The 15,773-nt window shown below is 37.8% G+C and overlaps 1 protein-coding gene and 1 long non-coding RNA gene across 2 annotated transcripts in view; both read right to left on the reverse strand.

Annotated features, from left to right (window-relative positions):
* Window positions 1–11,896, reverse strand: part of LOC113228130 (ATP-binding cassette sub-family D member 2) — a 24,967-nt gene extending 13,071 nt beyond the window's left edge. The window contains exons 1-7 of the mRNA XM_026461311.1: window positions 11,732–11,896; window positions 7,277–7,402; window positions 5,656–5,857; window positions 4,554–4,785; window positions 3,023–3,162; window positions 1,941–2,113; window positions 68–242 (exon numbers count right to left, since the gene is read on the reverse strand). Of these exons, the coding sequence (XP_026317096.1) occupies window positions 68–242; window positions 1,941–2,113; window positions 3,023–3,162; window positions 4,554–4,785; window positions 5,656–5,857; window positions 7,277–7,402; window positions 11,732–11,896 (1,213 nt within the window). The remainder of the gene's footprint in view (window positions 1–67; window positions 243–1,940; window positions 2,114–3,022; window positions 3,163–4,553; window positions 4,786–5,655; window positions 5,858–7,276; window positions 7,403–11,731) is intronic.
* Window positions 11,897–11,989: 93 nt separating this feature from the next.
* LOC113228204 overlaps window positions 11,990–15,773 on the reverse strand; it is a 131,629-nt gene continuing 127,845 nt past the window's right edge. The window contains exon 3 of the long non-coding RNA XR_003310281.1: window positions 11,990–12,292. This is a non-coding gene — a long non-coding RNA (uncharacterized LOC113228204). The remainder of the gene's footprint in view (window positions 12,293–15,773) is intronic.

Consider the following 15,773-nt stretch of genomic DNA (forward strand, 5'->3'; position numbering starts at 1 on the left):
AAGGAGTTCGTCAGGGAATAGCTATTTCTGCCTCCAAGCAGTAATGTGACCTGAAAAAGACACTTACCATTTCCATGTTTGCCAGTGAGAATCGGCAAGGCCAGCATGACCATGCCTGTCCCGGACCAGACGTACTTCATGAAGAACTGCTCTAGCATTATGTACCATAGCTTTTTGTTAAAGACAGATGTCATCTGAGTCACTAGTTCCTTGTAGGCGGATTGGAATTGGCCTAGTTCCACCTGTAGAAAAAAAATCGATTTTTATTTTTGGAAATGAAACTATTGTTTCGGTTCTAAATCATTTGTTTTTTTTTTTTCAAACAAACCAGCGTTTCGGGCCCTTCACAGATCCCAATGGTCACGGCTGACTAAGATAGTAAAGTCATCAACCAGTTATGTCTAATATTAATGCTAAATAAACAAAATAAAACAAAATAATTTATTTTCAGACAAATTAAGTCCATAGCTGGTTAGTTTAAAGTATAGAACCAGGAATAGAGACGAAATGTTATTTAATATGTTTAAAAACTATTCTGCCAAATCATTACTGTGACAACTGCGGTCTGATTGGCCAGCCCGAATTCGAAACAATTGACGGGTGTCGTCAATTGTTTCACTTCAAATCGACCAGTTCAACTTGAGCTTTGCTATAATGGACGAAAATTGAAAAATTACATATTTAATATTTAATTACCGATGAAATGTGATTCCGTTTGTTCTGTAATTAAATGTTTTGCTGTTTTTCCCACACCACAATAGTAAGAGATATTACAATAAATACAGAATATTTTTGGAATATACGAAGATGTACACACAGGTCAGTTGTTGGCGCTGTACTATCACAGTTTTCTAAATTTGTGATTTCAGCGCAAACTTAAGTTGATATTTAAAAGTGATTAAGGCCCATTTACCTGATGAGTTGCCAGGGGTGGATGACCCTTATTTCGTATCTATTTCTGGTTATATACTCGATGGAACCCGATCTATCGAGGTAAACTTTTTCGAATGTGTAGCTCGATATATCGAATGGCAATTACCGTGACAGTGCGATCGGCGATCATCTTAAAGATACCGTTGGCGCTCCCCCGTATACGACGTATTATTGAAGCAGTCTTTTTGCGTAGTATGGCATAAAAATCGTCTACGTTCACGTCCGCGAATATGCCTAAAACGCTGTAATATCGCGGGAGCCTCAACAGTGCCTTAAAGACCTTATTGTATTGGATCCGCAAGGAATTGAAGGAACTCTGCCTAAAATAGGCCCCCAGGCCGCTAGTATAAAACAGTGGCAGTGGCAGTACGCACGGGATAAAGTTTACTCCGCTAAGCACCCACTCTACAGAACAGAAGCGAAGAATTCGACTGTGAACTGGCAATCGGTACTATCTCAGTTTTGACAACTTTACAGGCGAAGCAAAAAATTGTTTGCGTCATTTACATAGCATTTGGTTTATTAAATAAAAATACGTAGATTTCAAATATTTTTATTACACATGGTATGTATGTACACTATGTATTTTTATTTAATAAACCAGATGCTATATAAATTATTTTTTCTTCATCCTATAAAGATGTCAAAATTTAGATAGTACCGGTTGGTTGAAGTCTGTACCACCTCAGGCAACCGTGACCATGGGACCTGTAAAGGGCCCGAAACGTCGGTTTGTTTGAAAAAACAAATATACGCGATTTAAATACGGAAAAATTGTTTCATTTCCTATGTGTAACAATCGCGAAAACCTAAGAACTCGATGGTACCGGTTGCCAGTTCACAGTCGAGATACCACCTCTGCCTCTTTCCTGCTATCTTCCCTTCTATGATGCTTCTATAAAAACAGTCGTGACGTATCTGATGCCCAAACATCTTTCCTCTTCGGTTCTCTATTGTCTTTAATATGCTTATTTAAGAAATTAAATTGACTGCAAAACCCCACCCACCTTATGTCCGCCGTAGAAGGCGACCTCCTCAGCATGAGCGATCAGCCTAGCATGGACGTGCCTTAGGTTGGCCTTCATCCGCGCCTCTTCACCAGCCAAGGCTCCGAACCGAGGACTCAGCAGCCGCAGCAGCTGGCCCGTTAGGCAGATCACGATGAATGATAGGCCGGGACCTATTACAAAGGATATTTTTTAGATGCACGTCTAGGATATAGTTTCTCCACGGGAGTAGCGTTATCTATACTTTGTCTTTTTTCAAAAAAGGAATAAAATGACAGTTGCCCACTTGCAAGCGGCTAGTGATTTCAGTCGACAAATATTCTAACGACTATCGACTGTTGGTCACGCTTTAGCCGAACTTGTTTCATTTGAATTAATTCATTTTATTTGTTTCAATACACTGCATTTAAAACTAATATGTGTATTAAAAATACAAAGACGAGACGTATTTTAAAGCTTAATTCAAGTAAGATAAATCAAATCCACCTGTCCTAAATTAAAATGTATACGAATAAAAATCAATTTCGATACACTGATAAAGAAATCTATTCTTATTATTCATTATCCTTATTTTGACAGTAATAACAGAATTTATAATCATTAAAACCTTGTAACATTCACAATTCAGACATTTTTGCCAGATTATAACTTCTGTCCCAATCTATCGATAAAACTATCGATACGATAACCATCCCGCAACCCCGCAAATGTCATTTTACTCCGTCTTCAGAAAAGACAGAATACTATTTGCGTTCTCCATTTACAACAAAACACGAAAAACACAACTTTCAAAGCTTTTACTCAACTAAAATATCGCAGCGCACCCGCACACGTCAATATTATAGGCAATAAATAACCCTGTCTCCCCTGATATTGAAAACGAAATCAGAATTTCTGAAAATCTGCAAGAATACAGTTCGATATAACAATATCTCTCACATACACGCAGTATTATTGTGTGTGTGCGACATGCCTAACGATATAACTCCATTAATAATAACCGTCAACGTGGCCTATAGCGTCATATCTTTGAAAGAAGAAACAGTAAAATTGTCGGCCTATATTGAACTTTGACAACATACCGATAAAGATGTTGCCCTTCATTTTGCTGGAATAGCTGGCGAGGGTCAGTACAATGAGCAGCAAGTCGAAGAGCGGTTTTGTAAGTGAACTGTACAGGTGGGCCACGGATTGGGTGAACACAGATACGTCTTCTGTGAGTCTGTAAAGAGATACAACATGTTAATTGACATGTTTGCTTATATGTAATTTGTTTAATTATTTATTCATATAACATAAAATGATCATAAGATCGTTAGTAACTCTGGGCCAACGTTAATGTAGCTAGGGTCAATGCCGTTCTATTAATATCTAATTTATATTCATAATATAAAAAGATTGACATCGTTTTTGAAAACTTAGTAAGATTTTATATCAGAGATACTGTTAAACCTACTTGGTGCCCACTGAGAATATACAGGGTGTATGATTAAGGTGACCGCACATCCCGTTTTTCCCGCTTTTTAGCTTCATGTCCCGCTGTCCTCGAAATACTTAAAAATGTCCCGCTGTGACAAAACAGGAGGTCTACTTTCGTTCTCCATCCGACATCCGTCCGAAACAATTACGTAATAAAAAATAACGTAATGTCAAATATGAAGCTTCATTCGCATTATGCATTTATTATTTTGGTCGACTATTACTTATACATAAATGATACAGCCAAAGAACAATAAATACAATAGAAATGAACAATAACTTATTCCATTTTAATAAATTTTCTATTTTTTATGTATTGTAATAAAATATTTGTTATACATAAGAAACGAAAGTAAGCCTTATAACGCTGCAATATGGACGATTTCTTTTTTCGGCGAACGTTAATATGCGTTAATCGTTGTCATCTTTCAGCTATTGCCGCTAGATGGCAGCGCATTGAATGAAATTTCAATATAAAACCAAAACGTCGTAACTTGCAATAATAAAAGTGGGTAAAATGAGTCAAGTTTAAATTGTATTAACAGTCCAGAATTGTTAAATTTTTTGAAATTAGATACTTCGGCCAATCATTATCAAGATTTCATAGCAGTTAACATTATGATAAAGTGTTTTTTTTAATAGGACAGTATGGGGAAATCCGAAACCATAGACGATACAAGGAAACTGTCTTAGGAACCATTAAGTCTTTTTTTTTGTGAAAACAATTCTGGTATAGTCAGTTTTTTGTTAAACCGAGTGTTGTCTACAAAAATTAATGAAATTGATCATAATTGTTTTAGTACTGTTCGATAAAGTTGCATGTAAGGATCATTTCATTGTATGGGAAGAAAAAATCGGGACACCAGAAGTTGGTCAAATTTCATAAAATGTTTTGCGTATGAAATGAATCAAATTGACTATTTCTTAATGCTGATAGACTCAGCTTTTTGTAAGGATGATTTCATTATACGGGACGAAAAAAATCGGGACAGCAGAAGTTGGTCAAAGTTAAGGATTAAGGCATTTTTTTTCTTCCGCGGATACAGCAGTTAGTGAGAAAGGATGCCATTTTGAAACAAAGTGCAGTTGCAAAAGAACTGATTATTATAGACCAAAAGCACATCGAAAATTTACCTGTGATCAGCATTTTCAATCCTAGCATCTAAGTTAGCGACTCTGTAGTATGTCTGGTTTTTGAAGTATAGCTCGTACGCGTGGTTCACCAGACGGGTTCTGAAAGCCAGAGCTAGACGGCTCTCCAAGTAGCGGATCATGGAGTTGATGAATGTCGCAGGGACAGCTATGCTGAACCATTGCAAGAGTAGAGCTGCGAAGCGGCGAAAGTCCTTTTGGACTATGTGTTTTACTGTGGAAACAAGAAAAATTAACTAGAATAGGGATCAGACATTGCTTATTTTAACAGAATTTTTATTGTTTTTATTTAATGGTTTAGACTGCATATAGCCACCGAAACAATGAATTCATTGCAAACCAAATTTTCCGATCGCATAATTTCACGAAATTCAGCAGTTAAGTGGCCAGCTCGATCATGTGATTTAACACGGCTGGATTACTTTTATGGCGTTATGTTAAAGACAGAGTCTATACGGAGCCAATCGAATCGATTGCAGCCTTAAAACTCAAAATTCGTGAAGCAATAAACGAAATAGAACCACCATTTTGTCAAAAACTGATTAAAAACTTTGATAAAAGAATCGACATCTATAACTGTGGTCGTGGTGGACCTTTATCAGATATCATTTCTCATTCATAATTGCCAAACTTTACTTTTTTAATACAATGAAAATTTGAATCAGTTTATCTAAATTTATTGTTTTATTTTGATTTACAAAACAAAGTTTTTATTGAAAAACCCTTTACAATTTATCACTAAACTGCGAAAGCAGTTTGTTGGCGAGATTACACTCACAACCACAATACCATAGTATACCTAGAACGAGTACATTTATCAAAACTAGTGTAGAATGTCGTTGTAATCTTTAGGTAACGCACTTTTGATATCAGTTTAAAGGTTCTTGATATCTCATATGTTTAGGGAATAATCGGCCGTGCACACTTAACGATTACACCCTGTATAACATACTCTAAGTAAGAATAAGTTGATTTCTAATTTACGGATGATGATTGATGTAGTACTTAATTCATGCGCCACGTTTTACGAAAGACTTGTTTTGATCAATAAATCAGGTGGACAGTTAACAACACCCATACGTACCAATGGACCCCTCCAAACTAGCAACATAAATGGACAATAAAGTTCTGCTAAACAAGCAAAACGTGTGTGCTGATAGAAGCGCCACCTCGTGGCACTTCACTCCGGGCACCATGATCTTGGCGAGGGACAGCAGCTGCTTCAGGAACTCCAGATTGAGCCCAGGAATATGTTCCTCGGGTGTAGGGAGATCTTCTGCATCTTCCTGCAAACAGTTAAAAAGGAACTCAATAGAATTTTTTTTTATACTGCTAAGTGACGGAACGAAAAAGTCGTGTGTCTGGTGGTAAGCGTCACGCCTGTCCCTAAGTGTCACTCAGAGCTTTAAATCACAAAATATCTGAGGGGCACTGCCACTGGGCCCGACATCCTGAGACATAAGTTGACAAGTCCCATGTGCCTGTAATTTCAAAGCACCCTTACTGCTTGGCGGCAGAAAAAGGTAAGTTGGCAGTGCTTCCCTGGACGAACTCTATCACATGGAGCTCTGCTGTTATTAAAACACATATCTACAGCCGATATAGGTGGTGAAAGATAGTGAAATTGACAATGAAAGTGATCCCAGAGGAGGCTTGAATTAGGAATTAATTAAATCCCAATACACTGTGTGAACCTGGGCCTTTATTTTTTTTTATGATACCATGTGACGGGACGAACAAGTCGTGCGCCTGCTGGTAAGCGACACGCCTGTCCACGACAGTTACAGTGCCACTCAGTGCTTTAAATCGCAAAGATTTGAGGGGCTCTGCCAATGAGCAGTTACGTCTCAGTGTGACAAAAGTTGACAAGTCTAGTCATTCATAATTAATTTATTTGTGAAAACATAGGTTCTATACAAGTTTAATAGCAGTAGAGCACTTTGTGGAAGAGTTCGTCCAAGGAAGCACTGCCACCTTACCTCTTTCTGCCGCCAAGCACTAATGTAACTATTAGCGCTCCGGTTTTGAAGGGTTAAAGGTGGTGATGAAACTATAGGCACATGGGACTTTTCAACTGACAGTTCCCCTAAGATCTTTGCAATTTAAAGCTCTGAGTGACACTGCAAATGGGTAGGCGTGTCACTTACCACTCACTTAGTAATATAAAACAAAAATGTTGTCTAACATTTACTTATTATTTTACACATACAGTGGCTGTAATTAATTAGGTATAACATTTAAATAAAAAGTTTTCCGTTCCATTCACTAATATAGAACATTTGGTAATCTATTTAAATAAAAATGAATGTATATGTTTGTACAGAGATGGGGTCACTTGGTGGATGTCGGAGAACGGCCAGCAACGACGAAGCGAACTAAATAAGAGATGTTGGGGTGACTTAGACGTTTATATAAGAGACTGGCCACACTGCGCCAAACTGGCAGCTGTAGAAGTCGAGAGGAAAGGCCTTTGCCCAGCAATTATGCTTTTTTAAACTGACTTCAAAAAGAAGGAGGTTCTCAATTTGTGAACCGATTCTGATCAACAAGTCATGCGCCGGGTGATGTTGTCCAATATTTATATTATTTATGTGGAATCTCAGATTACAAATCTGAGTGTGGAATATTAGTTTTTACTATTATAAAAAAATCCGACTACAGTTAATGCCAATGAGGTGGTCATAGAGTAAACAAAAGACACTCACGATGTGTTGCTTGTTGTCAGTGTCAGCGTCCCCCCGGCAGAGTGCACACTGGTCGGCGCCGCACCGGCCTCCGCACGCGCCGTTCGACGCGTCCACTGCTCTGTGGAGCTTTCCATTTTTTTCTACCTGCAAACCGATGTAAACAGACCTTTATTATTTTAGATTTTAGAGTTCGTCCAGGGAAGTACTTTTTACCGGTTTTTAGGGTGCTGGTGAAATTATAGGCCCATGGGACTTGTCTACATATGTCTCAGGGCGATGGATGCGATTTAAAGCTCTGAGTGGCACTGCAAAAATTGGGACTATGTGTTAGATAAAGATGTATGGAAAGACAACATGAGTCTAGATTCCAGACAATTAAGATTCAATGTGTTTTCCATAGTATTTAAGTTTATTTGAAAAGAGCAATCCCTAGAGTTTCTTGCTCGTTTTTCTCAGGGAAGTCGGACCAGACAAAACAAATGGAACAGGATATACTATAATATCAAAGGATAACATGATCGTCACATTTTATATGCATTAATTTTCTTCTATATTTATAATAATTTAATTTATTTAGGACAAATATTCATATTGTGCTAGTTAAGTAACCCTTATAAACCATATTTGTACAATTCACAAACAGTAAACTACATTTCGATCTAGAAAAAGAGCAGTTCTAACACACTTGTACAGCTACCCATAGACAAGAGGACTCAACGAAATAGTTCTAAACAGGGCTTGTGTTTGGTTTCATAATGGCACTTATCCGCCGCCATGACCAACGCGCCCCACCGCCAAGCAATACGCGCACGCGCCTCATCTTGAAGCACCTGAACTTCCGATTAAAGTTCCGTTATTAACGTTGCGGAAGCAGAAACGGAAACAGATGAGGACACGCGTGCGAAAATTCCGCAGTTGCGGAAACAGAAGCAGAGGTTTGTTGCATCACTAGTATTGGCCCATATTCATCCTTTTCGGCCACCGTCTGAAGGAGGCCGTTGGCGCTGTCTCGCACCGCACCACGGATACGCTACCCGCTTCCGCAATATGGCGCAGAAGCCATCCACTCGCACCTCAACCAGCATTCTCGATGCGCTACAGTAGCGCGACAATCCCAACAGCATTCTAAGAGCGTCATTACACAGGACGGGCAGGGCGTGATAAGATTTCTGTATGTAGGTACTTGACCCACAAACTACACGTGGAAAATTATTGGCCAAACGCTTTTAAAACCGTGAACTTTACGGCTCTATATATACGGCTTATATTTTATACTAATTGTTTATTTATTCCTCACATCTCGTCGCATTCGCTTCCTTATTTTCCTCTATCTCCACCATTCTAATCTCGTTTCCAAATTTCCTTTTTTTAAGGTACTAAGTGACACGGGACGAGCAAGTCGTGCGCCAGGTGGTAAGCGTCACGCATGTCCATAACACTGCGCCCATCATCCTAAGACATGAGTTGAGAAGTCCCATGTGCCTGTAATTTCACCAGCACCCTTACCCTTCAAAACCGGAACGCAGCAATGCTAATATTGTTGCTTGGCGGCAGAAATAGGTGAGGTGGCAGCACTTCCCCGGACGAACTCTTTCACAAGGAGCTCTACTGCTACTTACGTTTTCATTTAACAATTTATTAAATAAAACTAAATTTATGTTATAAGCTTAGTACAAGAAGGTATACGAATAGGACAAGTAGAGTCTGATCATGACCTCTCATGGCATCCGTAAATATTTCCTCCTTCCCACGCGCAAAAACAACAGCACACTAATATTAAATAAATTTCTACAAACAGCTACTTCTCGATCAATAGAGATCCATTCACAAATTACAATTATTAATTAGCACGTGTATGCTAAAAGATACACGTGCTAATTAATAACGGGGTTACGTAAACAACCTTAAATCTTAAGGAAAAAATATGTAAGGATATTGTTGATGTCAACCAATCTTTTGTTAGATAAATTAACAACTTGTCGCCTTTTTTGAGTTGATAAAAAATATCATTTTAATTAAAGTAGATTTTTTAAAGTCTGTTCAATGTCACGATGGATCCAAGGACGGATCGAAGGAATTTTTTCTTAAGCGTGAAACACACGTGCCCGCGTTTGGTGTGTTGTTGTCCATACAAATACACGGAATTAGACTCGCCGCGGTGACGACCCGACCCGTACCCGACGCTCGCCCGACTCGCGCCCGGCCCGCAACCGCCCCATGTGTGTTTCACGCTTTAGTGTTCGATCTTTGTATAAATGATTATAACAAATAGTGGAGTAATTTTACAAAAATAACTGACTATCATGGTGGTCAAACATCGTGATATTCAATAAACTTAAATTATTAAAAAAAGTAGATGGCTGAGTGAAGAAATAGATTTCTCACAGATCTCAGAGACAGCTACGGCAAAAAAGTCGTTAAAAACCAACCCAATATCTCCAACAAGCACATAGGAAAATGCGGAAATATAATCGCTAGTACGTGCCGTGGCTTAGTTAACATAGCGCCTGGCACGGTTTGGAGACACGAAGGATTTTTTTCTTAGTATGCGATGTTTGTATTGCACATCATATTAATGACATTAAAATCAATTAGATCCACTTAGACTGAGATATAGAAAGGATTAACAAAAACTAGAAAAGTGACGTCACTCCACTTATGAATACGGAATCGTATTAAATCGGTTATAAAAAACTTTATCACATCCATGTAATAATAAGAGTTAATAAATTTAATAAATGTAATAACTCGCTAAAATTTTTTTTACGATACCCGGTGGACGGCACGAACAAGTCGTGCGCTCGGTGGTAAAAGAGGCCGCACCCCGGACCCTAACCCCTAACCTTTACAACTCCATTCCCCACAAAATTCCCAATAAAATTTGTAATTCCCCAAACATTTTAAGTTGTCTCAAATCGCCTTTTCCTATTTCAAACATAGCCTAAATGTCTCAATATAGCCGAAATGGCGAAAAATCGTGGTTACAGTGCCACTCAGAGCTTTAAATCGCAAAGATCTGAGTTACATTGCCACTGCGTCCGTCATCCTGAGACATAAATTGATAAGTCCCATGCCGGTAATTTCACCACATCCTTACCGTTTGGTGGCAGTGCTTTCCTGGACGAACTCTTTCACAAGGAATTTTACTGCTATTAATAGAACGATACAACGTTACGGAATCGTGTAAAATGGATATGAATTTAATAACATAAATAGGATACACTTATCGATTTCTCCGTCAACGAAGATTTAGATAAAAAAAAATAGTTTTAATTCAGTGCAACACCTATGTTCAGATATGGACAGACTCACCTAGCTCTAAAACTATGTGAATAATATATCCATAATTGTATTAAACAATATTTCGTCAAATTATGAATATAAATAGGTCGCACGCTCATCGTAAACGACGTCATATGGCTATTTCTAAACTAATGCAAATTCGTATCCATAATCTCATCTTTGTATGATAATTCATTTAAATCAAAACCTGAAGTCAGAAATTATTTTTAAATTGTTAAGTATTTGGACCATATTTATTTTAGTAAAACATTGCATTTTCTTATTTTATGAAAAAACATATTTTTATTTATATAACAATAATAACGCACTCACTCTACATATCCCCGCAAGGGAAACCCTGACACACACATAGACAACCACAAATTACACCCAAACTCATGAGAGAAATAAATGTAGGCCATACAAATATGCGTGGCAGTCCGACATGGTAACCGTTCGGCCACAGAGGCAGTTAAATAATATTTGACTAACTTCAGCTGTTCTAAAATAAGACTTAATGATGACACGAAACACCAGCAAAAATCATATTACAAGTGCAACCATCATTTTTGCACTCCGAAGTAATTTTCGAGGTTTCAATAAATAAAGCTCTGCAACTGCAACTGCCTCTGTGGCCGAACGGTTACCATGCCGGACTGCCACGCAGAGGTCCCAGGTTCGATTCCCGGGCCGGGAGAAATATTTGTATGACCTACATTTGTTTCTCTCGTGAGTTTGGGTGTAATTTGTGGTTGTCTATATGTGTGTCCATGGCACCCGCGACACAGGGTTTTTCCCTAGTGCGGGGCTATGTTGAGTGTGTGTGTTATTATTATATTATAAAGCGAAAATGGCAGACTGCGCTCGAGTCTGCTGAACTCCGCGAACTGTTGGCACACGTACCACGCAAACTTAAACCTTCTGTGCTTCTACTGTATTTATTGTTCTATGGGTTTATCCGTGCACCTCAATTCAGTGACGGGAGCTCTTGACAGGAGCTCGTAACGAAGCCGGCAAACTGTTTTCCTTGCTTGTAACGTGCCTACCTACTTCTGTAGAAATATTGCGAGGCCGTCAAAAAAAGATACAGATGAATCTATTCCTCCCCTCAGTTCTTTGCCATTTAAAGCTCTGCAACTGTTTTGGATAGACGTGGCAGTACATATGATCCAATAACAAAAGAAAACTCACCTTATAATTATTGTTGTTGTTACACGGCGGAGCCTGTTTCTTTTCTCTCGTGCCATAAACTGCGCACGCGGCCAGTGCCACTCCAACTCCCACTCCCAAAGCCAACGAGGGCTGAAGCTGCACCCTCGACGCCTGCTCTCGAATCTTCGTTAAAATCGCCGGCATCTTGATTTTTTATAGAACCTTCTGTCACCTTCTATATGACATTTACGCTTTTATATCTATTATAGTCCAATTCAAGAACGACAAAAATATCATATGTGTTTCATAATAACATTTACGCTTATAAGTTCTATTTATAATTCATATAGGATAAATTTCACTTTAGTTTGTTTGACGTATAACTTTATACGACCTTGTTAAGCTGCTATAAATCTCTTTTACTATTTTTAATGTCAATTCAAGGTGCTAGTATTTAGTTCTGTTTCTGAACACTATTAAAACTTAAAATAAGAGATCAATTATACGTATTTTAAAATCACAGATTGTTAAAATAACAGGTTCTTTTCTATTATTGTTTTTTAGGTTTTAATGTTCTGTTCTTGTTGCTCGTCCATTTTTCTGAAACAAAAAAGAAAATAATTTAATCGCTATGCTTCGAAAAACATTTTTAGTATAAAATAATTATTGTGATTACATACAGTTATCATTTACACATTGGAAATTAAATTTAAATCTCGTATGTTTGTTTTTTCAACGTTTCCGGCCCTTTGCAGGTCCCATGGTCACAGTCAACTCCAGGGTCAAAACCATTACCATGGTAATTAGCATCACTAGCGACACTCGCATAATATTATTAACTAGTCGTCATAATGTCACTTTTTAACCGACCTCCAAAAAAGGAGGAGGTTCTCAATTCGACTTCATTTTTTTGTATCTATGTATGTTACGCGATAACAGATTTTGATGATTCTGTTTTTGTTGAAAAGAGGGTACCTCAGTTTAACGAGTTTCAAAAAAGAACGTCGTATTTTTGCGAATTAAAATATCAACTATGACGGTACTCAAACGCTCTACTGCCTCGTAATTAGTTAAATTCTTGCAACCGGGCCATAACCCTTTATTTAAAAAAAAATATTTGGCCACTTCCATTCTATCTCTTTGGTTTTTTTTTTTTGTTGTGTAACGTTTGTTTGGTTTTCGTCTAAATATGTGAAGAGGTTGTATGGTGGAACCTTCGCCAACCCAAATAAATGGGTGGAAACCTTAGAATAATTACGCATAGAAACCTAGTCCGCACACGCTAAGTAAGGCAAATTGAAGCGCGCCAAAAGGGCCTACACGAGCGGGCGGGCCTTCAGTGCTCAAGGTCAACTTGCACCGCGAACAGATCAAGAATTTTAGCTAAAAATGACGAAACGTGCGGTAAATGAGTGTACAAATACGTCAGACAAACATAAAATAGATACTAACATCACATTCCTCAAGGAAGTAACGCGTTTCAACTTGTATTTTTATATAAATATTCACTAAAACCGAAAATTAACCTACTACTAAAACTAGCCTACATGAATTTGATTTTTGCCTCACTTGTGACAGTTCGTTTGATATGAAACTATCATTCTATGCGTTATTATTCTAAGGTGGAAACATTAAAAAAATAACAATAAATTGGTTGCATTTGCTTATTTTATTTACTCGTAGAAAAAGTTTGTATGCAATTTTCAAATCAAATCATTTTATTCGTCATCATGGGTACAATAAAGATGTTAACATTTATTATAATCGCCATGACGTACCATCAAGGCATACGAATTATATTATTATTATTAATTATACTTGTCCAAATAATAATAATAAAAATAACAATAATAATAATGATTAACAATCACACAGTCTTAAAATCTAAAACACTTAGGATAGTCACCTATCACAAGTCGAAATTTTTTTTGTCCGAAATAACGTTTGTTAGAATTTTCATTACACCGAAAACCGAGTTATAAGGGAACAGTTGTTCTTTCAGGATATGTTAAATGTTTATCACAAAGACACGTTAGGTTAAGTTAGGTATAAAAGAAAAAACATTTTCCTCACAAAATTACTTTCGAGGTTATGAAATTTCGAGCAATCATTAACGCTTCTGGAAAATGTCATTTCGGACTTCTGATTAGGTAACCACTTAGGACATTAAAACAAAAGTATTTTCATTAAAATAACAATCAATATAAATAAATCAATGTCATACAGTTACGTTCGTCTCAATAATAAATAAAATTAATGTGCGTTTAAATTCTGCGAAATTTTCATTCCGCCTTAACTGTAATGGCAATTTGTTGTCGATTTTTGGTGCCATTGCGATTATACTCTTCTCAGACAGTGACGTTTTACAATTTGTTTGGCGTAGTTTGTAAGGACGTCATGCTACTGTAACTACACGAAAAAGTTCAGGGTGTCGTCGTATAATTTTAATAGTATTTTGTGCAATCGTTGCATAATTTATATATATAATTTTAATGGGGCCACTGTCATATTAAAGTTGCGATAAGTGGTAGCTGACGTACCTTCCAGGACGTGCGCAACCCCGGAACCAATCCTGTATCAGTCATTTAGTACAGTCATACTTGAAATATTGAACTTTGAAACAGTGTTATCACAAGTGGCATTATCGCGTTAAACCAAACACTGCAAGTCACAGTACAATGTTTTATAATTGCATTACAAGGATAATCTTTATCTACTTATGCAAATAAATCAATTTTTAATATATTGCAAAACGCAATTTTAATTCTTGGATAGAATTGCTAATGTACAAAGCTAGTAAAATGTAAGATTGGGTTGACACGGTAGAATTAAATTAGAATCTTGATTGTCAGTTTTGACATTAATAAAATTTTTTTTTAAATTAATTATTATATTTTTATAAAAAATAAGTGCGCATTTGACCTCCATCTCACCTGATGGAAAGTGACGATGAGGTCGAGGATGTAGCATTCACACCTAAATAATGCCTATTTACCCTCGCCTTGAAAAGGTCCAAGTTATAGCGTTCGGGGAACAAGTCTGCTGGCATGGAATTCCACTCCCTAGCTGCTCGCCATTCAAACCCGGGGAATATCCACAACATCCATACCTTATAAACCCAAGTGAAGGGACGAACAAGTCGTGGGAAGAGGCGAACTCAGAGCTTTAATTCGCAAAGATGAGGCACCGCCACTGCGCCAGTCACCCTGGGACACACGTTGACAAGTCCCATGTGCCTGTAATTTCACTAGCACCCTTGCCCTTCAAAACCGGAACGCAGCAATGCTCATATTACCGCTTGGAGATAGAAGTAGATAAAGGCGGCAATACTACCCTCGATGAACTCTTTCACACGGGACTCTACTGCTACTGAACAACATGTATTTGTTCAGTAGTAGTGTAATGGGTATACGTAGCGAGGAAGGTGAAGAAAGACGCTTGAATCTCCAAATGCGCAACGGCTTTTATGAACGTAGTTGAATGATGGACACAGGAGACGTAATCGCGCTCATCCTCGATGTGAACTCACCGTCCCACCCGGTGGAAGCGGCAGCCGACGACCAAGAACGACGATGCTATGAGCTTTCATCCACGTAATCCCACACGGTGGAAGAACTAGAATGCCACTCATAGGCCCTATGATTCGACATAAAGCAATTTGCTGTTGCAACTTAAATGGTAATTTAGTTAACAAGTGTTAATATAGCGATAGTGCGTTCTGTTTAAATCCCAACGCCATCTAGCAGCAAGGCGAAGTTACTAATATTTCTTGTACGTGGTGTTACAATACATAAATAACGACTATTTTGTCACCAATTCTTGTCTAACCTTGGATTAACTAACTCACTTGTATATAACGATAAACCAATGCAAATTGACGTAATTAACATTATATATTATTTACTAGCTGGTGCCCGCGACTCCGTCTGCATAGAATATGTACTTCGAGTAGCTTACTGTGCTATACAAATTTCATAGATTTTTTTTAACGCACACTCTAGGAAAACCCTGTATCGCAGGTCCCATGAACACACTAATAGACAACCACAAAATCAAGAGATAAATAAATGTAGGCCATACA

Source organism: Hyposmocoma kahamanoa, unplaced genomic scaffold (genome assembly GCF_003589595.1).
Source record: "Hyposmocoma kahamanoa isolate Upper Pololo Valley unplaced genomic scaffold, ASM358959v1 224, whole genome shotgun sequence".
NCBI lineage: Eukaryota > Metazoa > Arthropoda > Insecta > Lepidoptera > Cosmopterigidae > Hyposmocoma > Hyposmocoma kahamanoa.